The sequence below is a fragment of the Phasianus colchicus genome, chromosome 5, assembly GCF_987193195.1.
Source record: "Phasianus colchicus chromosome 5, bPhaCol1.hap1.1, whole genome shotgun sequence".
NCBI classification, from domain to species: Eukaryota; Metazoa; Chordata; class Aves; order Galliformes; family Phasianidae; genus Phasianus; species Phasianus colchicus.
The window spans coordinates 19,480,513-19,508,191 of NC_143440.1; the positions used below are offsets into that span (position 1 = coordinate 19,480,513).

Consider the following 27,679-nt stretch of genomic DNA (forward strand, 5'->3'; position numbering starts at 1 on the left):
TGTTTGGCCATTATGTTTTTTTCAGAGGGAGAGGGGGAAGGTCCGTAAAACTCTCCCACTTGCAACTACTTGCATTCTCTGGAAATAAATGTTTTTCATCCCAATCAGCACATCGTCTAAGATGAAATAAGGATGATTAAACAGCCAGGTGCAGTGCTAGGGATTGATATTGCATTCAAATCTAACGTTAAAGGTAAGCAATGTAATCTGAGGGGAAAGCTGTAAGTGAACTTTTAAAGAAATTTTGTGTCTCTTCCTGTGCCTGAAAGAAAGCCCTGACCCTCATCTACTTCTTTCCAGATTTAGAAGCAGCATCTTAGATTTCTGTCTCAAACTAGATATGTTGAATTTCTAGTGTGGTATCATAAAGCTTCTGGTAACCCGGAGACTGATAAGAAACTAATTTTCTAAATGGTTTATTTAAGAGAAGAGGTATTATTCTATTCATTTTCTTAGGCTTTTTGAATATGATGTAATTAATGTTATTTGTGATTCTGTAGCTCTGGCATTAATGGAAGGAAGGAAAATTGTTTCTCAGATTCACATCACAAAGCCAACTTGAGCAGTGTTTCAGAGAACTGTATTAGCAAAACGACATTCTAACTTGACAGTTGTGGCTGTTTGAGTGAAATTGATCAGTGTTAGCTCTTAGTGGGATAATAGCTGCACCAAAAGTTACGTTTCTTCAGCCCTCATCTCCTCTATTCCTTCATGTTCATGAAATAACCAGGCAGGTGTAACTAGCTCAGACCAACTATGATGTCCAGTTTCTGCTTTGTATAAACGTGCTCAGATATCTAATTAATGGATCAAGAGTACACTGATTTTTTTTTGTATGCATTACACTTGTACTAAATGAAAACATACTGATTTTTGAGGCTATTCCATTTTAGAACAAACTTTAGTAATGCATCTACTGCACAAAGTGAGTCCTCAGCCTTACCTTCTGGTTAACTTGCAGGTTCTGATTTTCTGATGGCCTCAAACATCCCATGTCTTCACAGTTCTTCACCTCTCCATTTAAAACAACCTGGCTCACGGCTCACGTGAATGAATAATTTCAGTGTTTTGTGTCCTTTTAAGCACATAACCCGTACCTATCCCTTAGGAACTGCCGTGCTGTGCTTCTGTTGCGTTGGTGATTTTGTTTGAGTACCTGGCTTCGCCTCAAGGTTTGATCGACAGCCGCAGCTGTGTTTTTACCCAACGGCACAGCTTGAGCGTTACTTTTATTGAGAAGCACGGCAGCTGACGTTGCCTAGGCTCTAACAGCTCGCTGTGGGACGATAACGTAGCACGCAGCCCCGTTATTCTGCTGCGCACGCGCTCCGTCCCGCCGCCCGTTTCTCTGGCCGCAGGGCTGCCGCGGCGGGGCGCTCGCTCCAATAGTCAGACGTTGCAAGCGGCGCTTATTTGGGGAAAAAGGAATTAAAAGTTTTTCGAGTTTGTTTCGGCCCGTTTTTACAACCGGCCGCGCCATCGCTCGCCTATGCGCCGTGCCGCCGGCGCAACCGCCCCTTCCGCTGAGCGCCGGTAGCCCCGCGCTGAGGGAGGCGCCGCGCGCAGGCGCTGGCCGGGACAGCCTCGCGCCGGGGTCCTACTTGAGCGGCGGCGCGCGCGCCGAGCGCCGCGCAGTTCACACGTGGGGTGCGTGGTGCGGCGCGCGCGCCTGGGCCGTCGGTTGAGGAGCCGGCAGTAGCGAGGCGGCGGGAGGCGGGAAGGACCGCGCGCTCGGCCGGCGCCATGCAGCGCCGCAAGGTGGATAATCGAATCCGGGTGCTGATTGAGAACGGGGTGGCGGAGCGGCAGAGGAGCCTCTTCGTGGTGGTCGGCGACCGCGGCAAGGACCAGGTGAGCGCCTCGTGGCTGCGGTGCCGGGAAGGAGTGCTGGGATTCAGCTTCGCAGCGCCTTTAACCGCCCGTCCGTTCTGCTGCTCGGTGGATGCCGCGGCTGTAAATTCAGGGATGGGTCAGCGTAGAACGTTCGTAGAATCGATTGAGTTGGAAGGGGCCGAAATGCCATCTGGTCCGCCTCCCCTGCAGCGAGCGGGGACGCCACGCGAGGTCAGGTGCCCGCAGCCCATCCGTCCTGCCGGGGGTGTCTCGGGGATGGGCCTCCACCTCTCCGGGCAGCCTGTGCCGTGCCTCACCGCTCTTCTGTAAAAATCTTTCTTCCATCCGCTCTTCTCGTTTGAAACCGTTTGCCCCTGTCTCATCTCGGCAGACCCTGCTAAAAAGCGTACTGCTCCTTGTTGGCTTGCGAGTGCAGCTGCGCATTGCTGTTTCCGTGTCTTGGCAGGTGGTTATACTTCACCACATGTTGTCCAAGGCGACTGTCAAGGCCAGGCCCTCTGTCCTGTGGTGTTACAAAAAGGAGCTGGGCTTTAGCAGGTAAGGTGCCTTTTGCATCTCACGTTGCAGTAAATGGCTGAGCGCTCTCTGTGAAGGAAAAGCTCTGTGGCTGCTCTGCTCAGCGTGAGCTGATTTGGTTGTCAGGAGAAACAAGTCTTGTTTTTGCAGGAGATACAGGATGCCCAATTTTCCAAAGCTAAAATTCAGCTACAGCAGTGTGGTTGGCATCAGTGCTATGTACTTCTGCTTTCCTTCTGTAGCTCCAGCACTAACCCCGTTGTCCTGGGCCTATTTCTCCCTCTTCTTTCTAATCTCAAATGGCCAAAACTTCAGTGCCTCAGTAGTATATACAACTGGGTACAGATTAGGCATTGCTTTCATTTGAGAAAGGATTTAAAATCTTAGTTCTTAGATTTGCCTGCATACTTGCAGTCTGGGCACAAAGCCGGGAAGGGTTACTTGAAACTACGTGATTCCAACCAGATGATTTCTTCCAAAAACAGCTGGTTCTGCGTAGTTTCCTCCACTTTGGGCCAAAGGCATTTGGGAACATACCCTGAATACAGTACGTGTAATGCAAGACTTTTCCTTGGAGGCTGAGCTCTGAATTTCATTTAGCCTTGAAACTAGGAATGAGTGCGGTCTTCTCAAACCCTTTCCCAAAAAGAACTTACATGAAGTTTTATTCTCCAGCCACCGTAAGAAGAGAATGAGGCAACTGCAGAAGAAGATTAAAAGTGGAACCTTGAACGTAAAAGATGATGATCCTTTCGAATTGTTTATAGCAGCCACAAACATTCGCTACTGCTATTACAATGAAACTCATAAGATTCTTGGTAACACTTTTGGCATGTGTGTGCTTCAGGTAAAGAATTAAACTTTTTACTTAAGGGATGTAGCACTATTATTGATTGCTTTGAGTTTAAAAGCTGCGGTAATTCTATTTGTTGCTTCTGTTACTTAAGTTATGATGGCCTTACTTATCTTTTATGAGTTTTGTGGGGGGTGACATAGCCTTCCTGGGTAGAATTTTAATGGGAAGATGGTTAATGCAAATGTTAAGCTTGAATTAAACTCTGATAAACAATGTTTATAGTTTTTCTCTTCCTTTTAATAGTTGCTATTGCACTTGTGAATTCTAGGCAACTTTGAAGGCTTTTTTAAAATTTTATTTCCTAGGATTTTGAAGCCTTGACTCCAAACCTGCTAGCTAGAACTGTAGAAACAGTGGAAGGGGGTGGAATTGTAGTAATTCTCCTGAGAACAATGAACTCACTGAAGCAGCTCTATACAATGACCATGGTATGTTCAATGGAAGGTGTCTGTTTTACATAGGCAGGTACATTTGGTGATGTTAAGCGATTTTTTTTTTATTATTATTTTTTTTGCTTTTGTTATGGGTTGTAGTCCTCCCTCCATTATTTTTGCTGCTCCTTCTTTCTTTTATCGTGGAATGAGTTTTGTTTAGGCAGTTACACCAACCTTTGTTCTGCCAACAAGCACAACTGTGTTCATTTCACAGTAGTTTTGGAAATTATTTATGCTGTTTGCACACATGACGAAGTGAAGTGGAAAAAGGGTTTTCTGACCCAGTGTGAAGTGAGATTAGTTTCTTCATTCCTATGTATTTCTAAGGATAATTTTTTCACACATAGTATATCTAGCTTTGTAGCAGGGACAGTTTATAACGCCAGTAGGTGAATTAAAGCATTAAATTATTTTTACTTAGCATCCCTGTGCTGCTTTAACTGTTCTGTATGTAGTAGAAGTGGCCTTTAAATCAGACAAAAATATGTGAGACCATACTGAAAACTCTTGGTGGGAGAAGTATGTTTTTAAAGCAATATTTGGAATATTTGATTGTCTCAGCAAACAAAGTCAGAATCCAGTCTGGGATGCAGTGTTGATGGAGAGAGTGGACGTAGTCCACGAGGGTGGAAAATAAATTGGATTGTCCCATGCGTAATAATCTTGTAAGTGTCACTTAAGGTGGCGCTGCTCCTTCTCCAGACTGACTTTCTGTTTCAGGATGTACACTCTCGCTATAGAACAGAGGCACACCAGGACGTGGTAGGACGGTTTAATGAAAGGTACGTTATTAGGCATTCAAAGCATGTGTAAGAAGGGTGTCTAGAGCAACATCATATATTCATATTAGGAAAGTATCCTGTAAGTTTGCATGAGAATAAAGCTTCTTTGCTGCTTCTGGGAAGTCTGTATGTACTATCCTGGAAATGAAAGTTATGTCTTGCTGCAGAAGCTGTATACAAAATTTTAGCATTATATTACAAAGGATATGCAAACGTGTTCAGATTTGTAAAATCTTCTGAGTTCTGTTCTTGAAATGCTACATAGAAACATGTACACAGATGAAAGGAAATTCAGATACTTACTGCTTACTATAACTACTATAAAACATGGAAACTGCTCACTGTAGAGTCTTCTCTGTGGCTTTAGAACTTTCTTTTAAAGGTGATTCCTCCCCTTTTGTTCTATAGATAAAGTTTTTATTGAGTGATTGAGCCCTTGCTCTAGCCATTGGAAAAATTTTTCTTTTGCATGTAGATGATATTTATGTGGTGTCAGAAATTAGAAGGATGAATAAATCAGGCACTGACTGCAGTCTTAGCTGGTCAGCATTTGTCACAATTGTTGTCTTACACTTCTGTGCAGCTTCCTCCTGCTTAAATGCTGGAAGTTATTTTCTAGCTCTCTTGGTGGATCATCAGATGTTAGCGGTTTTCTTTGGAGGCGTGTGCCCCTTGTAAGTGGATGCCTGTTCTGCGTCTTTCCTGATAAAAGACATGTGACCAGTTATGTGAACTTGTCTCAGCTTAGCTTTAAGCTGCTGTTGCTGTAAATACGTAGTACAGAAGTTTAATTAACCACCAAGATGCAGTAGTGTTGCTAGTGCTTTTACTGAGTTGCCTTTGCTTGACTGCTCAGGTTCATTCTGTCTCTGGCCTCATGCAAGAATTGCATCGTGATTGATGATCAGCTGAATATCTTGCCCATCTCCAGTCACGTTGCAAACATCACACCCGTTCCACCACAGTCACAGGTCAGTAAGCAATGACAGACACTTTTCATTGGGAGAAACTAGTCTGAGTTGCAAAGTGTGACAGATCTCAAGAAGAGGATGCTTTCCTTTCATGCTGATTGATATCAGAGAATGGCATTGTAGAGAGGATGAAAAATGTTCTGCAGAAAATATACCTCATGTGAGGGAAGCATTGGGAAGCTGTCTTTTCGTTCCTCTTCTTTTTTTTTCATTTCATCTGGTGAGTTGAAGCTTAATTGCTGTGGTTACTGTTTCAGAAGTGCATAGAGAGATTTTAAGCTGATGAACAGTTAGGATGAGACACATAAAAAGACCTCTCAAAGACTGGAAGGTGGGAAAACTCTTTGGAAAGAAGCATATTAAAAGGCTGGGGATACCTGATAGCTCAAAGCTGTGGTACTTGTTTCAGTCTCTGAGTGAATTATGCATGCCAAATCTCAGAAAACATTCACTGAGTACAAGCCAAACATGCAGCTTGCACTGTATGTGTTCCTTTATCACTTTCAGTTGCAGATGAATAAAATGGAAATAAATTTAAACAGAAATCTTTAAGCTTTTGAACTTGTTTGTGTGGTCAAGGAAATACTATCATTAATTCTATTGAAGATAGTAAAAATGTAAACAGAGCACTGATGCTAAAAAAAAAACCAACATGTCTTAACATTATAAAAACATTGACAGCAACAGAAATGTGCATCTCTTGGATGGATAGACAGATGTCTTTGGAATTTTCAGTGCCAGTTAGGAAATTCAGAATCTGTTTCTACTTGAAATGGATTTCTTTTGTTCCAAGCTCATTGATTGGCTTTGAAAATATTTACATTGGTTAGAAAAGTGACCAATTGCTGCTGCTTCCTCCTAAATTACAGTATGTACATCCCATATGACAGGTATAAAGAGGATCATAACATTTTGGCTTATCCTGAAGACTGAAAAATGGATTAAATTCTTCTGGAAGAATTGTCCATGCTTCTTTCTAGCACTGCCATTATCCAGTTACCATGTACTGAAAAATACTTTGCTTTTTTCTTCCAAGATTGGGGAAGCCAGGATACTTGTTGTATACCCATTCTTTTGAAAATGCATTAAAATTGAAGTGTTTAATATCTGTCTATACATTTAAAGTTACCTGTCTCTTGATAGTATATTCAACTTGTGGTAAAGCTTTCTTTCAGATATCTTTACCTGATGAAAGATATCCCAAGACATCACAAAAGTATAATTGTGCTGAGGTGTCCTACTAATCCTGTTATGGAAAATTCTGTGTTTATAGGAAGATAGTCTTCGGCCACAAGACTTGGAGCTGAAAGAGCTGAAGGAGAGCTTGCAGGATACACAGCCTGTAGGAGTTCTGGTGGATGGCTGTAAAACCTTGGATCAGGTTGGTGTAGTACTTAAATGCAAGATCCCAGGTACTTGACAAGTCACTGTAGGAGCAGGTATTTGTGTCTCATCTTTCAAGTAATCAAATCTGAGAGCACGAACGTTGATGGGAGTTGTCTTAGAGAGAAAGATTTCTTGAAAAATTGTTTGGACAGAATAGCCCAAAGTGACTTTATGAGGTTGGGAATAAGTAGAAGGGCTAGAATGGAGACAGCAAGTTGATCTGGAGAAGTTAGCATTTAAAAAGTTGATGAACTTGTAACTCAGGGGTTTGAAATAAGCAGGAAATAAATGTTAACGGTCTGCATTGTGTTTTAGTGTACTCTCATAACTGTTTCCTTGACACTTTTTTTAGTTGCATTTGACTGACTAGTGCAAAGGAAGACCCCTTTGTAATTTCTTTCCTGTTTCACACTGAGAAGTTGCTGTTCAACACAGAGTTTTTGCGATTTATGCACTGCTTTAAAGCATTTTCATTGTTGGCCTTTTCACTGTCCAGATACGTTCATCTTCTTCCTCCCCTAGCAGTGTACCTCCTTCTGTCTTTCGGAATGTATTCTGTGGTCATTGGCATGGGAGTAGTAATAGAGCTGTGCTGATTTTTATTGTGTGTTTTAGCTTGACCATATTCAAGAACTGGGTGAATCAAGAAGCTTCTTTCCTATTATTTGTCTGGGGTTTAACGTTCAGCTGTCTCATCTTGTTTTTCTTCTCCTCCTTCCTGTACTAAGGAAAATCCATGTGGCAAATCCATAAGTAATGCTGCAAACAATTTCGTCAAAGTGAATTTTTGTTTCTTGTATTTTTCTGATCATCAGGCAAAAGCAGTTCTGAAATTTATTGAAGCCATTTCTGAGAAGACCCTGCGGAGCACTGTGGCATTAACGGCAGCCAGGGGACGTGGTAAATCTGCTGCTTTAGGACTGGCTATTGCTGGAGCAGTAGCTTTTGGGTGAGGAATGTCCCCCATGTCCCAAGTTTTATTTGCATCCATGAATTTTTTTAAAAAAATTCTGATAAGATTTTAATATATTTACAATTTCCAGTCCTACATCCTTCTCTTTTGTTGTTCTTATATATTTTAGTTGCTGTCTAAAACTGATATTCAGTTTTTTCTGTTTTATAGTAATCAGAAATCCTACTCTTTAAAAATTGATCATACAGTATAAAGTGAGATATATGTGAGTATACAGTATAAAGTGAGATATAAAGTGAGTATAAAGGAATCTGCTGTTATTAAGTAGGAAAGGTATCCGATTAATACAAGGGGTTGATTTTACTTAATAAAATAAATCCTTTGTGTGTAAATTTGGTAGAAAAGAAGTTAAATTCTTGTTTTATTTTTCTCTGCAGTTACTCCAACATTTTTGTCACATCTCCAAGTCCTGATAACCTTCACACTCTCTTTGAGTTCATATTTAAAGGCTTTGATGCACTGCAGTATCAGGTAAGGAGAGCAGACTGTTTTACAACGCTTTCACAGAGTTCCTGTTTAGGAATGACTTTGCATCTCATCTCCAACATTTATTGTGTGTATTAGCTCTCAGCTTTTGCCCCACCAGCCTGTTTAATAATGCTCTGTGAAAGCAAATCATAGTATGATTATGTTTACCTCTGTATTTATAAATTGGGAAATTTGGTTCCTTTCTGCGTGAAATAGTTTTTAACAGGTAAATCTTTTCAGAACAAGATTTCTCAACAATAATCTGAAATATCAGATGTACCAAATGTGTTTTGATGGTGATGACAGACTGTATTTTTCTAAGCTCTTGGACTGTTCATGCGATTTTAAAATGTTTTCTTTTAGGAACACCTGGACTATGAGATTATTCAGTCCTTAAACCCGGAATTTAACAAAGCAGTTGTCAGAGTGAATGTGTTCAAGGAGCACAGACAGACCATTCAGGTAGCTGGCCTTTTTGCATGCTGACCTTTCTATTTTTTGTTCATGACTATTTGTTTTATGTAACATGTAACTATTTTGGATAATTTTGCTTTGAGGCAGACCCTCAGTCTGGTGTGTGACTTGCACAAAATATTTTAGATCGTTCTGTGGATAACTTGTAGATTACAGAGCCTCCTTGGTAGTTGCTTCTGCATTCCTTCTTGAAACAAAAGTGAAAAAAGGTGAAGGAAGAGCATATGTTTCTAGTTATTAGATCTTCTTTATTTTTGTGATCTATGCAGATAAATGTATGTGGAAATGTTTAAAACAGTATATGTGACAATATGTGTGCCCTTGTTAGGATAACATGAACCCTTTCCCATGAGTTCTCTTCATTCATGAGGAACAGGGATAACAAACAGATTGTCAGATCTCAAGCTTTGCCATCTCTGAGATTTCCCTATATCCCAGAGCTGTTGTTGATGGTGTCCTCTCATTCCTTGCAGTACATACACCCTGCTGATTCTGTGAAACTGGGTCAGGCTGAACTTGTGGTGATCGATGAAGCTGCTGCCATTCCTCTCCCCCTGGTGAAAAAATTGCTAGGCCCTTACCTTGTTTTCATGGCTTCGACAATCAATGGGTAAGACTTGAGCATCACTGGTCTAACTGGGAAAGCAGTTTTGTGACTGCTAGTGGACTGTGTCTTGTCTACTGTGTTTCTTTTTATACTATGTACTATCATAATTGGATCTTGCTGATTTTTGATCATATGGAACTCTTCAGAATGACAAAGAGTCAGTACTAACACTCGCTGCTTTCCTTTTGGTTCCACTCCAAATTCATTGAGTATTTGTCTTACACCTCTTCTGTTCTGCTAAAAAGAGCATATTAATGAGATTCTGCAATCTGTTAGGAGAGGAGTGAAAACTTCTATCTGGTATGATGAGACTAAAAAAGTGACAGGGTAGGCTCCTCTGTCCTTTATGTGCAACAACAACAAAACACAACAATTCTCACAGATGGCTGAAGCCATTAAAGGCCTCAGAATGGCACATAGTTCTGTGTTGGAGCTTCCTCATGGCTCAGGATTGCCATTTGGTCATTTGCTACAGACTTTTGTCTTCTGTTTTGCAGGTATGAGGGTACTGGTCGGTCACTGTCTTTGAAGCTTATTCAGCAGCTCCGGCAACAGAGTGCACAAGCCCAAGTCACCATGACAGCGGAGAACAAATCTACAGCTACAGCCAAACTTGCCTCAGGTACTCCATTGATTTCTGGACTACAGTGTGTATGCCTGATATTTGGTGTCGCTGCTCAACAAGCCCTGTGGGTGTCCTGTGTGTCCATGTACTGTGCAGCTTTAGGAAGGTAGAGGTATGGGGAAATGAGGGAGCTCTTATCTTTTTTTCTCGTGATTTTCAGATGTCAAGGCACTTAGGGGATCAAAGCTATGCAAGTAGTGATCATTGTACCTTCCTCCTGATGTTACGCGAAGAAGCAGGCTGTGAAGGCTCCAGTTGGAGCATTTACTTTTCAAGTGCTTTCTCTACCGTTCAGATTTGGGTGTGTTTCTAATCTCCTGGGAGCCCTTCAGAGGGCACTGATCCTATTGAACTCTTTGCTGGCTAGAACTTCCAGTCCTGGAGATTTTTTTCTGAAATTTCTTTGCAGCTCGTACATTGCATGAGGTCTCCCTCCATGAATCAATCAGGTACGCACCTGGTGATCCAGTTGAAAAATGGCTGAATGATCTGCTGTGTTTGGACTGTCTCAGCATCACCAGAATTATCTCCGGCTGCCCGCTGCCTGAGGCTTGTGACCTGTATCCTTACTCAAGTGATGTGCTCTGGTAAAATATATTGCTTTTGGGTGGTGCAGGCTTTCTCAAGCTGATGTGTTGTGAATTCTCAAGCTGGCGTGATAACCTCAGAGCATGGTCTTTTGGCAGAAGTAAACTAAGACCATGCTTCTGGAGTTGAGCTCTTATGACTGCCTCATACGATGCCTGTGTTACCAGGACATTACTAAACTTCATTTTTATTGCAGTGACTAAGGAAGGGCTGAGCAGAAGGAAATCCTGGTTAGAGTTACACAGCGTTAAGCTTTACAGATTGAGGGAGTGAAAGCTATGAACAATACCGTCGTTAATTCACTCTTGTAGATAGAACTGTAGATTCCTAATTGCTTAAGCCAGCGCGTAGCCTGAGGCTGAGTGGAAAATATAACTCTTACACCAACAAGGAGAATTTTTTTCCCTATTTTCCAGGGAGTTTAATTCCTTAACCCTGTGTTTAGGTATTATGTAAATAGAGACACACTCTTTTGTTACCACAGAGCATCAGAAGTTTTTCTGCAGAGACTGATGGCCCTTTATGTGGCTTCACACTACAAGGTAAAGGTCATGCCACTTCTGTCAAAATTTCAGCTAGGAATTTTGTGGAGGGAGCACTGCTTGTTTCAGGAAGTCTAATTGAATTGGTGTTATTGAGAATTTCTGGTCAGCTTCAGTTGTTTTTTGTTATATACATACCTGTATTCTCCTGAGAAAGAGAATCTTTAGCCTTAGCCGAATACACTGGATTTACAGATATCTCAAATATTTTTGTCTTGAGAAATTTGGGAGGTTAAATTCTAGGTGAGCCTACAAGCTTGTTGGTATCAACCCTCTTTTGCAATTCTCTTTACAGTATTTTAGTAGCATCAAATTAAGCAAAAGAGCAGTATCACTGTACTATTGACAAAAGTAATAATTCATCTCTTGGTTTCTTCAAACCAAGAGTTTCATGGATGACTGACTAGTAATGTAGCTGGTGAAGTTAGGAAGTGTTGAAGTACTGAATACTAAAAATCTGACCCATGAAAAAAGTTTATTTCAGGTTTGGTAGACTAAGAGATACGTAGATATATAAAAATATAAAGCTCAGCTTAGTATATATGAGAACATGAGTTTTCACTTGAGCAAAAGAGATGTCGTTTGGTAGCATAACCACAAGCTGTCCTGTTAGGAGATTCATCCATCAATATTGTTCTAGTCCCAATTGTCTTAATTGCCCTAAATTCAGACAGTGGAGGACTGTTTAAGAGCTCTTCTCGTGGAATAATATTTGAGCTTTCTCATCCATATTTACCTTCTAGAACTCTCCCAATGACCTCCAGATGCTATCTGATGCACCTGCCCATCATCTTTTTTGTCTTTTGCCTCCTGTTCCACCTACCCAGAATTCGTTACCAGAAGTACTTGCTGTTGTTCAGGTGAGAGGGCATCCTGTATATCCTGTATCTATGAAGCAAACTGTTCAGTAAATGAAGCAGGGATAATACACTGTGAAGCAGCAGTGTACTATCCAGGAGTAGAAGGTAGCTTCAGGCTGTGTTTTTGAGTACCACAACAGTGTATTAAGGCTATTTCATTTTTTTTTCTTTTTTTTTCTTTTTTTTGTTAACACTAATTGCTGCGTAAGTACATTGTGATGCTGATCCTTTCATTCCAGACTTTAAAATATTTTTGTGCTGAGAAGCCTTCTGAGAAGCTCAGCTGCTGGTTCAATAAATTATCATCCTGCTGTTTCAAATTCCTACCAAAGAGTGCTGATTCACTGGTTCATTATGCTTATTTTGTGTGTCTGGCATTCCTTTTACTTGCAATAGAACCACAAAAATACAAATTCCTCAAATATAGATGCTCAGAGTTGTAGAAATATTTGTCCTTGACTGTTGAGTATCTGACAGTATGCTTCCTTCCTTCCTTGAGAACACAGATTCTTAATTATTAGTGTTCAGTGCACCTAATTAAATTGGCTGTATCTTAAAAGAAAAAGGTCCATTTACATAAGAAGTACGTGATACTTAAAGAGAAATACTGGGAGACAAGATTTAATGTTTGCTGCTGGCATACTACAGAAAATACATAGACCACATCCTATGTTTTAATCTCATGGCTTCTTTTGTATGATACTGTCATGCCTGCTCACTAGTGTGCTTTTTGAGACAGTGTTTTTAGGGACAGAGCCTGTTCGTTGGCAGGCTGCATCTGTTAGCTAGGCATCAGGTGACATGTCAGTTCTGCATAGTGAACTCAGCAGCTGAGGATAGATTTTGATATTTTCTGGTGGAATGACTGTGGGAGAGAAACTTTTTCTCCATTCATGGCCTTTTACCTTTCCTGGCAGGTGTGCATGGAGGGAGAGATCTCTCGCCAATCTATCATGAACAGCCTTTCTAGGGGAAAGAAAGCTTCTGGTGATCTTATTCCCTGGACCATTTCAGAGCAGGTAAATAATTCTGGCTGTGTATTCACACCAGTGATATCTTTCAGCACTATTGCTTGTTTCCAAAGTATCATGAGTAATTCAAGTTGACTTTTGTCTCTTATGCAGTTCCAAGATCCAGACTTTGGGGCCCTGTCTGGCGGGCGTGTTGTTCGCATTGCAGTTCATCCAGATTATCAGGGGGTAAAGTATTTTGAAACCCAGTTATTATCAGTAGTCAGCAGAGGTACTACCAGCCAGGCAGACCAGAGCTTTGCCTGACCCAGTACGCAGTGTAGATCCAATGGCGCTTATTGTGAGAATACCAAATGTTCACACTGGTGTTTGATATTTTCAGAACGCCAGAGATATGCAATAGCAATTACTGTTCTGTCCTGAGCTCCTGACTGGGCTCTTGTTGTGATTTTGGTCATCCAGCAGGTTCTGTGGTATTCTTCCCCAAGGAGTTCCCACGTAGCAATCAAAATATGTTTTTGCAGTGGCTGAGTAATTTTTAAACTTATGATTGTTAACGGATTTGTAAGGGCAAAATGTCATCCTGCTTTAGAAAATAGATCTGTCTTTTTGCTTACAGTGTATTTCCCCTACTTCACAGATGGGCTATGGCAGCAGAGCTCTGAATTTACTGCAGATGTACTATGAAGGCAAATTCCCATGTTTGGAAGAAAAACCAATCCAAAAGCCAAAAGAAATTGCAACTGTAAGCAGTGAGGTATGGAACTCAGTACATTTATCGTATTTCTCATTGTGCTAAGTTATCTACTTCTCACTGTAAGTCTCAATATTGATTTACCTAAGTAAATACAGAATGTTCCTATTTATTCTTTGTACAGAATAAAGGATTTAATTTGCAGATTGCCCTGAGCAATGCTGTTAACTCATTTCCACTTTCTCTTTCAGGCTGTTAGTTTGTTAGAAGAAGTTGTGACACCTCGGAAAGACTTGCCACCTTTACTTCTCAAACTGAGTGAGAGACCAGCTGAGAGTCTAGACTACCTTGGGGTATCATATGGTCTAACACCAAGATTACTTAAGTAAGATCTTGTTCTGTTTACTAGTTACACCCAGTCTAAAAGCTATATAAATAATAGAATATCTATAATTTGTGAAAAGTATAAATATAGATGCAAATATTTTACCTCTCAGGCATTCTCTTCCTTTCTCCATGCTTCCATTGATTTCAAAGTCTGGGCAGCTCCAAGCCTTGTACTCCTTCAAGACCTTTTCTTGTGCAATGTAGCTGAACCTAATCACTTAGCGTGTCCTTCAGAGTAGTTTTCCTTTAGACTCATTGTGAAGAAAAAACATTCTCTTCTCGATCAGCTCTGTGACCCTTCTGAACAGTTAATTAGCTTTAACTGCTTGGTTTTTCTAAGCTAGAACAGTAAGAACAACCTGTAATAAGAAGGGATGAGTTAAATACTCTTTCTTGTGACCTCTAGAAACAAGAGCTGCTGCTAACTTCAAAGTTAGTTGTTTATTTACATTTCCTAATGTAAATACATTTCAACAGAAATTGCTGCTGCTTCTCATTTTTCTCACCAAGGAGGAACAAAGTTACTGCAGCAATAAATAATTTAGTAATTTTTCTAAAGTTTGCCCTCCATTGTTATAGTTTTATATAAGAACTTAAACTTTTATAATAAATTGTATCTTAAAAAAAAATATTATGCAAATCTGTAACATATTTACATTTCTGAGACTCTGTATGGAAAGTTGTGAATCCATAGCTTGGGAGACAGTTTCAAAACTATGTTAAATTCTTCCTGTTACTAACCTAACAGGAAAGCAGTAATTTACCACCTGAAACTTTGGTTCTTTGCTGGCCTGTCCCCTTTTACAGAGGAGCATCTCACAAAAGATGAGATTGAGTCCAACAGAAGAAGACCCAAGGAGGCAAGTTTGTGACTGACCCAGTCAGAGTGATGTTAGACAGCTGTGTGTGATTCAGCACTTCAGATACAGAGACTGTAGCTTGCTTTGTTCTGTGATAAGCATGCTGCAAAGTTCATAGCAAAATGTGAGCACGAATTATTTAGAGGAATGGAGCATCCAAACTGAATAGTTCTGAAAAAGTCTTCATCTCTGTAAATTATAAAGCAAATGGCTCATCATTATTGAACAGTTCCTTTCAGGACAGGAGGAAGGATAAAGTGTTTACTGATTTTTTTTGAATTATTTGTCTGTTAGATTTGGTGGGAATAGATAAAACAAAGAGGAATGGTAGCATAGAGTTGCTGAGGTGTACATGTAGTGCTTGCTACTGAAATTTGCAACATCCTGCATGGCTGATGAGTAGTCATCCTTCAGCCTGTGGAGGTGGATTGCCAGTGACAGTTGTTCTGGGGCCTGACTTCTTTTGTCCGAGACACCATATGTTTCATCTCAGCAGGACTTTTACACTAGTATTCCTTTTCCTGGGCAAAATGAAATTAGTATCAGTTCACAGCCAAGATGCAGGAGAGGAGGATGGAAAGGGATATCAGCATGATTTGTCAAGTCTGTCTCGGGCTCTCTCTGGTCTATAAGTGATTATTAAAGAAGAGTGGAGTCTCTGAAGTGAACTATAAATCCTTCACACTTTCCCCAGGATATCCCTAAGGATTCTGTGGTGTTTTTGATCGAAACGGATTTGCCTGTTTTTAATAGAGGTCCTGGAAGCATGCTGAATACAAGAGTTCTTGTCTGCTAGTTTTTGAAATTTCATTCATTTTCTGATGCAATGATAATTAGTTTTAACTGCTCTGGTTAGAATTTCAATCAGTTAGATTGCTGTTGGTATTTTCTGTCAGTGTTAATTTTTATTATTTAGTAAGGTAGTGCCTACCTTTCAACAGTTGCTCTTGTATAATAGATAGATTTTATTTAACCACAAGTATTATTGCAAAATCAACAGCTCCATATTTCTCAGTGTGCTTTCTCTTGTCATTTTCCCTAGGTTTTGGAAGCGTGCTGGATTTGTGCCAGTTTATCTAAGGCAGACACCAGTAAGTAGCATACTGTTTCTGAATGAAATCCAGCCCTGTTAAAATCACTGGGCATATTTCCATTGGTTTCTGCGAGATCTCATTTGGGCAAAAATGTTTTCTGAAACTACATTTGGAGTTTGTTTTATATTCATTTTTGTTCTTTTGGCCTAATAGTTTACTAATAGACTCAAGTATTAGGGTTGTGAATGTGGAATTCTAAGTAATTTACACTTAAAGAAGTAGAGCGAGGGTGCAGCTGGTGAAGGTTGTTATTATAGTCGTGGGTAAAATATGCAAGTGGTCCTCAAACTGACTGCCATCATTTTTCTAGGTATTTACCAAAAGTAGCTGTAGTGATTATTGTACTTCTGGAGAAGATAATTTGTTTGTCTCATATCATTGCATTTTACTTTAGTTTTTCTGGCTCTTGAACTGTATGTTGGTTTTGCAACAGTAGTTGAATATTTCAAGAAGCCAAAATCCCTCAGCATGGGGATTTACCAGATTGTAGAAGTTCATTGTTTCGTGGTGGTCATCAGTAGCAATGGATGTAAGAGTTGTTGATTTAGAAGACCTTTGTCTTCTTCAGTTTAGTATAGAATGCATACAGTTGATGCTGATGATGGGAAATGCATCTTCATTATTAGAATGATCTGACTGGTGAGCATTCGTGCATCATGATGAAGATGCTGAATGAAGAGGACGTTGAACAGGAGCCTTGGCTTACTGCCTTCTGGAAAGGTAACAACTAATACTAAGAAAAAATTTTGGAATATTTATTCTGGAGGTTCACAGGAGTAATTTATTTTTTCATCTTGTTGTATAGATTTTAGGAGGCGGTTTCTTTCTCTACTTTCCTACCAGTTCAGCACATTCTCTCCCTCGCTTGCATTGAATATCCTACAGAACAAAAATATCAAACAGCAGTCACAGCCCCGTAAGTACTCATGCTCACTCTGGTTATCTAGATTGCAGTTTAAAGTCTTTGTATAGATTTGTCAGACTCTCAAATACATGCATAATATGAAGCCTCTTGTGAAGTGCTATGAATTGGTCTTAGTATGTTTTGTTCCTATCATCTAAAAAAATGCTTGCATTTTTGAGTAAGAACTATCAGAACATTTTCAACTGAAAATAGATAGTGTTTCTATGCTGTTCCACTTTTTTTTTTTGCTGTGCTTTTCTTTTTTAATCAAAGATTTAAGTTTAAGCCCTCTAAAACTAGAGGGATCTTGACTGTAGCAAGGTAAAGGCATGAGAAAACAAAAGCCAGTGGATGAATACTGAAGCCTGCTGAAGTTGAAATGAAAGCTTTGAGTAGCAAGGGTCAATAAGTAGAGCAGGGAACATGTTGTCATCAGAAATTTGGAAATCAGAATTTGGTGTCTTTTTAAGAAGCTTTAGTCCAGCTGCATGGTTGTGGGGTTCAGTGCAACACCTGCTAGGGAAAACACGTAGACAATGTAATAAAAAGGGCAAACAAGACAATTCTAATTTTAAGCCTCTTGGCTTAAAAGTCCTGCTTAAAAGCAAGTTGCTATTTTCTCTTTAAGCCTAAGAGAGTCTTCTTAAGAGAACTTGGTGATCTGCCTCTTGTGGTTTTTAGTATCTGTCTTGCTGAGAAAGGTTTGGTTGTTGCTACAAGGAAACAAAGTTTGTTACCAGCAAAACCAATATGAAGCAAGGAAAGACTGAGCAAACTGTTTTTCTCAATCAGCTCTTGCTGCTTTTAGTCTCTCTGGCATGTTTGACTTGATTAACTGGTCTGTTTTGAGATTTGCAATGCTCTTGAATAAGCAAGCCAGTTTGAATAGCAGTGTTATTCCTAGTGTCTTGCCTTCTGAAGAATATTGGGAAGTGAACCTATGCGTAGCAGTTCAATCAATGATGTGAAAAAGGAATTTGTTAAATACTGAGATCCTGGACAGCTATGAAGAACAGCTTTGATGCTGATATCTCTTTATTGTTCAGCCATCAGCCGTGCTGAATTAGAATCTGCTTTCATCCCGTATGACCTAAAGAGATTAGAGATGTACTCTCGCAACATGGTGGACTATCATCTCATCATGGACATGGTACCTACCATTGCCAGGATGTTTTTTCTCAACCAGTTGGGTGATATCTCTCTGTCTGCAGCGCAGTCGGTATGTTTCATTATGATAACAAGCCATATTTCACCTCTCTTTGCACTTTCCTGCTGTCTCCTAATTTTGGTGTGGTTTCCCATTTCACATCATTTTTAAAAAGACTTTGCTTTAGGTGATTGCTGCTTCTGTGATCCTTTTCATGATTTCTCCTGCTAATAGTGTCGTTCTACTTCTAGTTTTTGCTTTGAATGAAATCTGTAGAGGATCATATTCTGTTATATGTTGAGTGAAGTATTCCATTTGTTTGTAATACTGTGTGAACTATGGCTGAAAAAAGCCTCAAAGTCTTGTTTCTTGAGCCTGTGCCTCAGGAAGGATGTATGTATGTAAGTATGGAACAATGCCTGCTGACTACAGAATAATTTAGAGGTGTGCCACTGCATCTGAGCAAAGCTTCACCGTGTGCCAGAGAAGCCTCCTATTATCTGAGTAGAGCGAGGACTTGGTAAAATGCAGGGAGTTAAAGGATACTTGTTGATATGCTAGTGTTTGCTCTAAAAGCCTCTGTAACTGAAATATGTTTCATTTCTTCAGGCCCTTCTTCTAGGGATTGGCCTACAGCATAAATCTCTAGAGCAACTGGAAAAGGAGGTGGAACTGCCTAGCAGTCAGCTGATGGGTCTCTTCAACAGAATCATCCGCAAGGTCGTCCAGGTAATCATGACAAGCTTTGTCTTGGTAGTATCAGACCAAAGAGTAATTCCAATCCCGAGTGTGGTGCCAGTAGAACGCTGAATTAGAATTGTGTATTTTTAATATGGACGCAAAAAATGATTGTTAATTTTGTGAGAAGGGAAAATGCTAGTGGAAAAAGCAGTATTTATGTCATTGATTTGTACTTTGTTTTCCCAAGTGAGAGTGTTTATGTTTTTAAATATTGAAGTGCTCTTAACCAAATGCTGAGCATACAGCCTGTGATGCCAGCTGAACTTGAGCCATTTGTTTCTGGTGGTTCACAGCTTCAGTGGCATCACAACAAAAAAACAAATGTGAGACTTTCCCAATATCATTTCGAGATGGACTTGAACTCCAATGAAATCACTGTAGAAATGTTGGGTCTGGTTTTCTTTCTCCTTAGTGTTTGTGATGAAGTGAGAAGCATGATGACTTGCTAAATGGCAAGACAGAAAAATTGCCATCTGCTTGCTGTTGCTTGCTCAGCCTACGGCCTCTAGTTCTCAAGGAACAGTAGCAAAGCTTCTGCAGTTTACCACATTGCTTATTGGAGAGGTGATTTCTCAGCATAATGAAAGTAACATACAAGAAAATTAATATGCAACTTTTAGTTACAAATTCTAATCAAATAATGCTGTGTTAATAAAGAGTATTGTTAACTATCAGCTTTCTGAGCTTATACGAGTGACAGTGTTAGCTAACTTATTTTTTATACTTTTTAATAAAGCTATTATGTATTTTTTTCTTTAGGAAGCAACCTTGAGCTTCTTATTTTAGTATGACGGAGTGTATGAATCAGAAATAAACAACTGCCTGAAATATTTGCACAGTTAGAAGAGTTTTTGCTTTGGGGACAACCAGCATTTCTTATTTATTTTAAAGCAGCAATGTAGAAGAAACAGTGTTTTACATGTGTTGGCTTACTTCATTTTCAGTTGTTCAACACCGTCCAGGAAAAGGCTGTGGAAGAACAGATGGTAGCAACAAAGGATATTGTAATGGAGCCAACGATCAAATCTTTAAATGATGATTTGGTAATGATGAGTTTTCTTCCTAATACATACATAAACACTCTTCATGGTGCTCTCTCAAGCATAGAACTTGTAATCTAAATTTTCTTGATTAGGAATATTCCATGTCACATCTGTCACTTTTTGGAAGTTATAGAACCAGCCAGCTTTACATTACATTCTTAGTCATGCTTTGCTAATCAGCCATACAGATTTTCATAGAACATACAAAGGTGTCCTTGGAGTTATGTATTACATCTATATGTATAGCCATTAAATAAAAATGAAATTACATAAAAGATAAAAACTACAGTATCATGTTTTATGAGATGTTCTTCTTTTTGTATGGGAAAGGAGTTTTGCTTGTATTGCATGGTTAGTGTTGCACTTAACACTTAGTGCATCTGTGTTCTGTTCTGTTGTAGGAAGAAGCTGCAAAGGAATTCCAAGAAAAACACAAGCAAGAAGTGGGGAAGCTGAAGGAAATGGACCTTACACAGTAAGAATTTATCTGTATGAGTCTCAACTCCAGTTTTTCCCTGCTGGTTATTTGAATGCTTGGTTACGAGCTCTGGCACACCTTGCTGAGACTTGTGCACAAGGCTGTGTTTGTAATATGGTTGCAAACAAATGAGCATCTTTCAACATTGTCCAGACTGGATAAGTATATGCCTCTATTCTGATGAAAACTTTGGGTATTTTGTCCTGATAGCCAGTAATTGTTTTCATCAGCTCTCTTAACAATTGCTTTGTTTCACACTCAAAACATAATTTGCAGTAGAAGGTAAACACTCAGTAGCAGAGCTTATTTGTTCAGTGTCATTCACCTATATAACTCAGTACATTAATTGCTTTCCTGAAAAATGTGTCATGGACATTTTACTTTTTGCCAAGCGTGAAGTTACTGATTTCCTTTTTTCTTATTGGTATTTTGAACAAAAAGCAAGAGGTGGTAAGTTTGCATACAACAGCTGATCAGCAGTGAGGTCTGTCTGTGGAACTGTAGAACTGAATTATTAAAGGTGGAGCTGGCTCATCATTGTACTACTGCACATAGAAGATGTGGAAATGCTGGTTCAATTCCCAGTTCAATTCTCCTCTGGCATGAGCTTGAGAGCTTCTGTTCTCCTTTGTCTCTTTAAATGGTAAATTATGTTACTCTGGCAAGAACTCTTACTGTGTATCCATATGGGGCTCTTGGTCCTGGCTGTGTAGAGAATGTGTATTATATGTATATAACTTCCGTAGTTCTATAATGAGGAGTAATAAAATAAGGTTCCTGAGTGTGGACTCCTTATAATTTGATAGTTTTCTGTGCTTCTAGATATAGTCATTAGTTTCCTCAAACCTGGATATGTGGGTCATGTCGTGCAATGGCCAGCTCTTCTGTGTGCAGCTGTCTTCAACTCAAGTAAAAATAGTAGGTGACTAATTTTAGTATTCTAGTATTTCAAAAAAAAAAAAAAGCGAAAAAAAAAACCCACACAAAAATACCCCAGAGCTAACAGAAAACAACATCCAAGGAGAGCTTTCTTCCCTCACTGCAGTGTGCATGGATACTTGTAGCTGTTGTAAAGCTGTACAGTTTTTACAATACTGAGTTGCTTGCTGAACTTCCTTGAAACGTCAGCAGATGTCACTCTTTCTGAACCAACAGGAATTACACCTGCCACTTGGATTGTCTCCCTTCTCTCTCTTCTTTTTGTCTCATAAATTCATTGCTCTCTACTGCTGTTACAAAAGAAAAAAAAATCTATTTTGGCTCTAGATTAATCAAGGTTAGATATGAGGAAAAAATGTTTTTTGAATTTTTGGTTTTCTTGTTTGAGGGCAAGACAAAAATGGGTGTGATTTGAAATGATTTGTAAGTCAATCACAATAGAAAAACAAAATAATCAGTACTTTTTAATAGAAGTTTAATTTTATTTTTTATATCTGATAGTGTGACATACATGCCTGTTTGTCATTTTGGACTATGTTCCCATTTTCTTCATCCAGAAAAAGATTTCTGTTTGTTTCTCTGAGGAAGGAGGTGCAAAAACCTATTTTGAACACTTCTGAATACAGGTTATAGAAAGCGAACAGAAAAGTCAGAGCTTTTTGGTTTGGCTCTGTCCAGTGTTGTTCAGCCTTGTATGAACAAAGCGTAGTCTAATCCTATCTCTGAGAACTTGAGATGGAGAGTAACTGCTGAATTTTTTTTTTGTCTGTTTAAATTCATACGTTATTTCCAGGGTATTTGAACACCATAACAAGGGGCATTTCTGTCTGATTAGCAGTTGTTGTCTGAATGTGTTTGTAGAAGAAACCTGCAGGTCTTCTGTTTTTCCCAGATTCATACAGAAAAGAATACCATTCACTCTTACTGCTAGTCTAAGAGCAGCTGGTAATTTCATTGACTTTCCATTATATGGCTTTGCTTTTTGCAACCTGTTCCTTTAGTACCAATCATCCTTCTTGGTTTAGGGGGAAGAAAATAATAATCAAAAAAAAAAAAAAAAAAAAAAAGAAGGCCTCAATCCTTTAAAAATAAATCTGTCTAGTGAATATATTTTTGACTGTAGTTGTCAGTCTTAAAGCTGTAGTGTTTGAAGGCCTATATTTTAAGAAATCTCCTGAGCAAAGGAGAAGTATATACTACTGATATGGAAAGCACTAGCACCATAGCTCTGTTTTTTGGTTGTTTTGTTTGTTTGTTTTACTTTTATAAATGAAATATTCTGTTTTTGTGATGAGAGACTTCCATAGAATAGTTTTGTGATGTTTACAGTACTGGCTTCTGAGAAAAAGAACTTCATGTGTTCACGGGCAAGCTTTGGATGAACACTAGTATTGGTTGCTATTAACCTGTGGACTAGTTTGTTTGCTTACAGAGTCATGGCAAGCTATTGTATCCCTTTGCCAGTCTGGTTTTGTATGTATTTCCAAATACTGATTTGGTTGGGTGCGATGCCCTGGCTTTGTTTGAAGAGAGTATGTGTGTGACAATAGAATTGCCTTTTTGTCCAATTCTACTTAGACCTGAAAATTTTACTTGGATTTTCTTTTACCTTTTTTACTTAGATATATTATCCGGGGTGATGATGAAGAATGGAATGAGGTGCTGAGCAAAGCAGGACAGAACGCCTCCATCGTCAGTGTGAAAAGGTTAGGAAAGTTGAAATACTTGGAGAGGTCTCTCTTGTCTTTCCTGCTGGCTTTATTGCAATAAACAGCACTCGTTTCACATCCTTGTCCCGTTGCTGCGGGAGCCTCTGATATTCCCATTGGAGAAAATGGGAAATTGGTGGAGGATTCTTCCAAATTTGAGCTTAAGCCTGCAAGATGTTGAGTCTGCCTTTCTTCAGTTCCTTTTAGTCCATCTTCTTTTACCTTGTGCAGCATGGAGGCTTTCTTTACCTTGGGGGTTTTATAGTCAAGACTTGCCTATTCCCCTTGCTTGTTTGCCTTTTCCATGGTGACTGATAGCTTAAGTAATTATGTGATCTTTCGTGCATTTCTATTTCACCTTTTGTGTGTTCATTTTCTTTTCATGAATACTGGAAGCTCTGAATTTCTAGAAGCCTTACAGAAGTAAGGGAGTGTTGTCAATACTTATAAAGATTGGAGCTCTGTCATATTTGATCTACTCAGAATGTAGTGCAGGAGTGAAATTGTGTACTTACATCTACAAGTGTCAGTGATAATATATATTTAGTATTTAGTTACTCTAACTTCCAGATGCCCTATGTGAATAGCTTTTAGGAAACATAACTTACAGCCTTGAAAAGCAATGACAAAACATAGCTAAAAATAGAGATCTCTTACGGGATTCAAGTCAGGCTAAAGATTTTATAGTGTCTAGAGATTTTATGTTGTACTCTTGTTCATGCTTTCTGTAAAAGACTCTAAGTGACCCATGAAATTGGAATTATTTTCTTCCACTTTCTTTGGGTTGGCTCAGAAGTCTTTGGGCAAACATTTCTGTGTAGACTCTCCCCATTTCTCAAAAGAATTTTGCGTCTAGGTGGGCATCCAGCTTACTTTTATAACAGATATTTTGTTCCTGTTTCCCAGTGAGAAGAAAAGAAAACTAGAAACAGTAAGAGGACACAAACAGCAGAAGAAGTTTAAGAAGACTAAAGATATAAAGCAGAAGTGGAAGAAATGACTCTGAAATGAAATCAGTGAACTTGATATAATGAGTGACGGGTCTGTACCATTCTCCTTTCAAACCAAAAGACTTTTTCTTGAGGAGCAGGAGGGTGAGAGCTAAAGAGAAGGAAAAGCCTAAGAGGCATTTTAAAAGTGTTTGTATTAAGGGAAGTGCAGTGACACTGCCAGGAGACGGTCTGTGGAGTGGTTTTATGAAGTGTGACTGCAAAGCTTGCATGAGGCACTCTGCAAAACACTGGGATATTATGAGGGTGCCTTAGCAGCTACAGTTTCCGTTCAGACTGACAGATCAATCTCTAAACTTTCCTGCTTCTTAATGGTTGATGTCTATTAAAAAAAGTTTGGATAACAAAGCATAGAAATGCATTATCCTTTGGTACATGACTGTGTTGTAGCATTGCTGTACAGCTGGAAATATTCAGATACTGGTTCAGTAGTAAAAGCATTCCTTTGTAGCAGTGGGGAGATGCCAGTGTGGGGAACACACACTTTTCATTTGGGGCTGGCTACTCTGAGCCCTAACCATATTGTCCTGCTCAAAATCTTCAGAACACTTCTGTTTTGGAACACAGTGTTTAGTTTCTGTGTACTGTGCTCTTCAAACAGCTGTAATAAAAGGCTCTTTTACATTCGCCTTGCTCAGTAATCTACATTTCTTAGTTCTTAAATAGGATAGAATAATTAATAGTTGCTAGAAAAGCGTCTTTGACTATTGCCTGTCTTGCTGTCTGCTCACCAAGTGATGCTACTTAGCTTTGTTGGAAAGTTTTCTGTGAGGCTTGCTAGGATGTCAGCACTATTCAACCAACACCTGATCCTAGTGATCTTTTGAGGGGGTAGGTAAGCTCCAGCTGTGCTACTAGCTTGGCAATAATGGAGCACCAGTCTGGAATTCTTGTGACTGCAGACTCCAGAGGCTTCAGAACCAGGGCTGATTTCTGATACAGAACTCTCCCTGTTCTGAACCTTACTACTCTGGTGCATTTTCTTGATGTGCTAGCATAAAGATTTAGAAAAGGAAGACTTACCTACAGGCAACATGTAGCTGCATTCTATTTGTTTGTAGATCTCAGAGCATCTCTTTCTAGTAAATCCTTAAAGAAGAAAGTTCTTCCTAGTTAACACAGTATTTGTTTTCTAGGATGACATTTTATAAAAGATGTAAATTAAATATAGACCTTGTACAACACAGCCTGTGTATTAACCTTTGGTTACTAGACTTTATGAGAAAAAGCAGCAACAGCACATCACCAACACTGGGGGACAGCTGAGTCCTGAGATCTGCAGCTGCAGCCCTTAAAGGCTTAATGAGGAGCCTGATTATCAGCCAGCTGTGCCCAAGTGGCTGCAGCACCTGGCAGCAATTAGTGGTGGTTGCCTGCCTAGAAAGGGCTCTGGAGAAGTTAGGAAAGGAGCAGATAGGAAGTGTGAGCTTCTTCGTCTTTGGAAGGTCTTCAGGAAGAAAAGGTGAGTGTGAATTTTGTTTGTTTTTACTGTTGTTGCTGTTAGCAGTGGGATAACGTTGGCATGCCTGCTTCCTATGCTTTGCTTTGAGAGGAGCAGCAGTGGTTTAACAGGCTGTGAGAGAAGGCTTTTAATGCTTGCAGAGTCCCTTCAAAGCATGTTGGAACTTAGTATTGATATAGCACCAGCAGTTTAACTGGATTCTGTGTGGATTGTTGGTTTGTATGTTAAGTAGCGTTCTGCTTGCTCTAGGTATAGATGATGGTATGGGAATGCTTTGTTCTTAATGTGTGTTAAGCTTTTGTGGTAAGAAAACATTAATTTCTTAAAACATAAAAGAGGTGTAAATTAGAGTGCGCATCTTGTGAGTACTGCTAAACTCTGATTTTACTTAGAGATTAAAAATGAAGGTTTAAGGGAACAGTTACTATGTGTTGTTAAGGCGCAGGACTTGTTCGATCTCTGCTTCTGCTGTGCCTGTGCTAGAGCTGAGACCTGCACAGCTCAGGGGGACCTCCCTTTTGTCTGTGCTTGTGACGTGAAGCTGTTCTGATGCCTGAAGCCAGAGGGAGGCAATGGTTGTTTCAGGAAATATGGTCTCATGCTGGTAGGCTGCAAGCGCCTGTAGAAACTTGGCTGTCTGTTTTACTGGCACCATCTCAGGGAAAGTACATTTGCTTATTGATGCAGGAGCCAGACTGGCAGTGAGGCAAAACAAGCAATGCACAGTGTGCTCTTTAAGCCTATCTGAGTCCAGGGATGCTCAGAGATGCTGTGAAGGAGGTGTGGGTTGTTTCTGAAATAGAGATGAGGATGTAAGAAAGGTGGTCCTGCCATGTCTCCTTGTATGTTTTCTTTCCCCCCACTCACGAGCCAAATTCTGCCAACATTTACTACTGACTACTGTGAAATAAAATAGGAAACTGGCATGTTCCCCCAGTAGCTAGGAGGTGATCAGTGAACGTATTAATATAGTCTGGCAAAACTTCTTATAAGTTGTAAGTCAAAGTAGAAGGTAGTAGGCAAAGTTAAATTGGATTCTTCAAGCAAATGAGGATTTTACTATTTAGCAGACAACTGTATTCAGCTGCTTCTCCTGCTTGCTGTCTATTATGGGCTGCAGTCATCTTTTGCTCTGTTACCTGTGAGTTTGTCCTTTAGTTGTTGGAAGGGACTTGAGGGCTTTGAACTTCGTCTTTATACTTGCACTTCTCAGGTGTTATTAACGACTGTGCCCCACTATGCCAGAGTGGGAGTTATATTGGAGCAGAATTATGCTATTTCTACAAAAATGTCTTTACTCAGAGCTGAACCATTCTTTTTCAAGTTTTCCATGTATGCTTTGTGATTCCTGGCAGCTTTTTGGATTCCTCTGCCTGTCAATTGCTCTTTGAACAGCAAAATGGAAAAAAGATCTCACATTCTAAAATAAGTGAGAGAGGTGGCTTTATTTTATTTTTTTTTAATTCTATTTTACGAACTCTGGTCAAACCACATTTTCCTCTGTCTGTGCTTTAGCTCAAATGAGCTGGGTTACAATCCCAGCTGGAGTAAGGGCCGGGTGAATGAGCTCCAGCAGCAGGGTAGGGCTATCTGTCCTTCAGTAGCTGGGGTATGTCAAGGTGTCACAGCACGGAAGCTGAGAAGGGAATGAGTTCTGTATCTCCAGATGTTAGGGTCTGTTTTGTTGTTTTGTTTTTATTTGTTTTGCTGCAGTAATTTTTGCTCTGAGGTCATGTTGTTTCTGTACCAGGGTCCCCTACAGAGGGGCTGTACACATGTGAGGAAGCCTGAGGTGGGCAGTTGTCACAGTGTGTATGTGTAGCTGAAGGCCCCTCTTGGCTCTCCGTGTTTCCTGTGCATGGGACAGTTTCTTGCACAACTGTAACCAGATGCAGTAGCATTTCAGGCTGTTTTAAACACGCTAGGTCAGCTTACAGCCTTTAGCCTTGCTCCTATGCTGATTGAGTGCCCAGCACATTGCTGTGTGTCAGCTCTCTGCTCCTGTGCCCACTCCAGCTTGCTTGCCTGTGGTGACAGTGCTAATTGGAAGAGAGTGGGAAAGCCATGTTTAGTGAGCAGCACCCTGCAGGTGGTGGGTAGCTGTGACCTAGTTGTCAGCAGAATCATCCTGCTCGCTGGAGCCCGTGAGCTGTTCTGACAGCTGGAAGGAGCTGACCTGTGTGAGATCTCTGGGAGGAAGTGAAAGCAGTGAAGCTGAGGACCATCCCTGCTGCTGGGAGCTGGCTCTGCGTTGTGGGTGGGAGGTGAGCTCCCACGGCTGTGGTACAGCTCCAGTGAGTGGTC

General features: G+C 40.0%; 1 protein-coding gene across 1 annotated transcript; it reads left to right on the forward strand.

Annotated features, from left to right (window-relative positions):
• Positions 1 to 1,615: 1,615 nt before the first annotated feature.
• Positions 1,616 to 27,202, forward strand: NAT10 (N-acetyltransferase 10). The gene is made up of 28 exons (XM_031593332.2): positions 1,616 to 1,851; positions 2,300 to 2,391; positions 3,046 to 3,217; positions 3,532 to 3,654; positions 4,381 to 4,442; positions 5,299 to 5,413; positions 6,687 to 6,794; positions 7,615 to 7,748; positions 8,150 to 8,243; positions 8,604 to 8,702; positions 9,188 to 9,324; positions 9,819 to 9,943; positions 10,356 to 10,506; positions 10,980 to 11,076; positions 11,820 to 11,936; positions 12,854 to 12,955; positions 13,061 to 13,135; positions 13,548 to 13,664; positions 13,853 to 13,986; positions 15,891 to 15,939; positions 16,569 to 16,662; positions 16,748 to 16,858; positions 17,893 to 18,065; positions 18,603 to 18,722; positions 19,679 to 19,777; positions 20,179 to 20,252; positions 22,817 to 22,900; positions 23,810 to 27,202. Exons 1-28 carry the CDS (start codon positions 1,744 to 1,746, stop codon positions 23,901 to 23,903), a joined length of 3,060 nt encoding a protein of 1,019 aa, XP_031449192.2. The 5' UTR covers positions 1,616 to 1,743; the 3' UTR covers positions 23,904 to 27,202.
• The last annotated feature ends 477 nt before the right edge of the window (positions 27,203 to 27,679 follow it).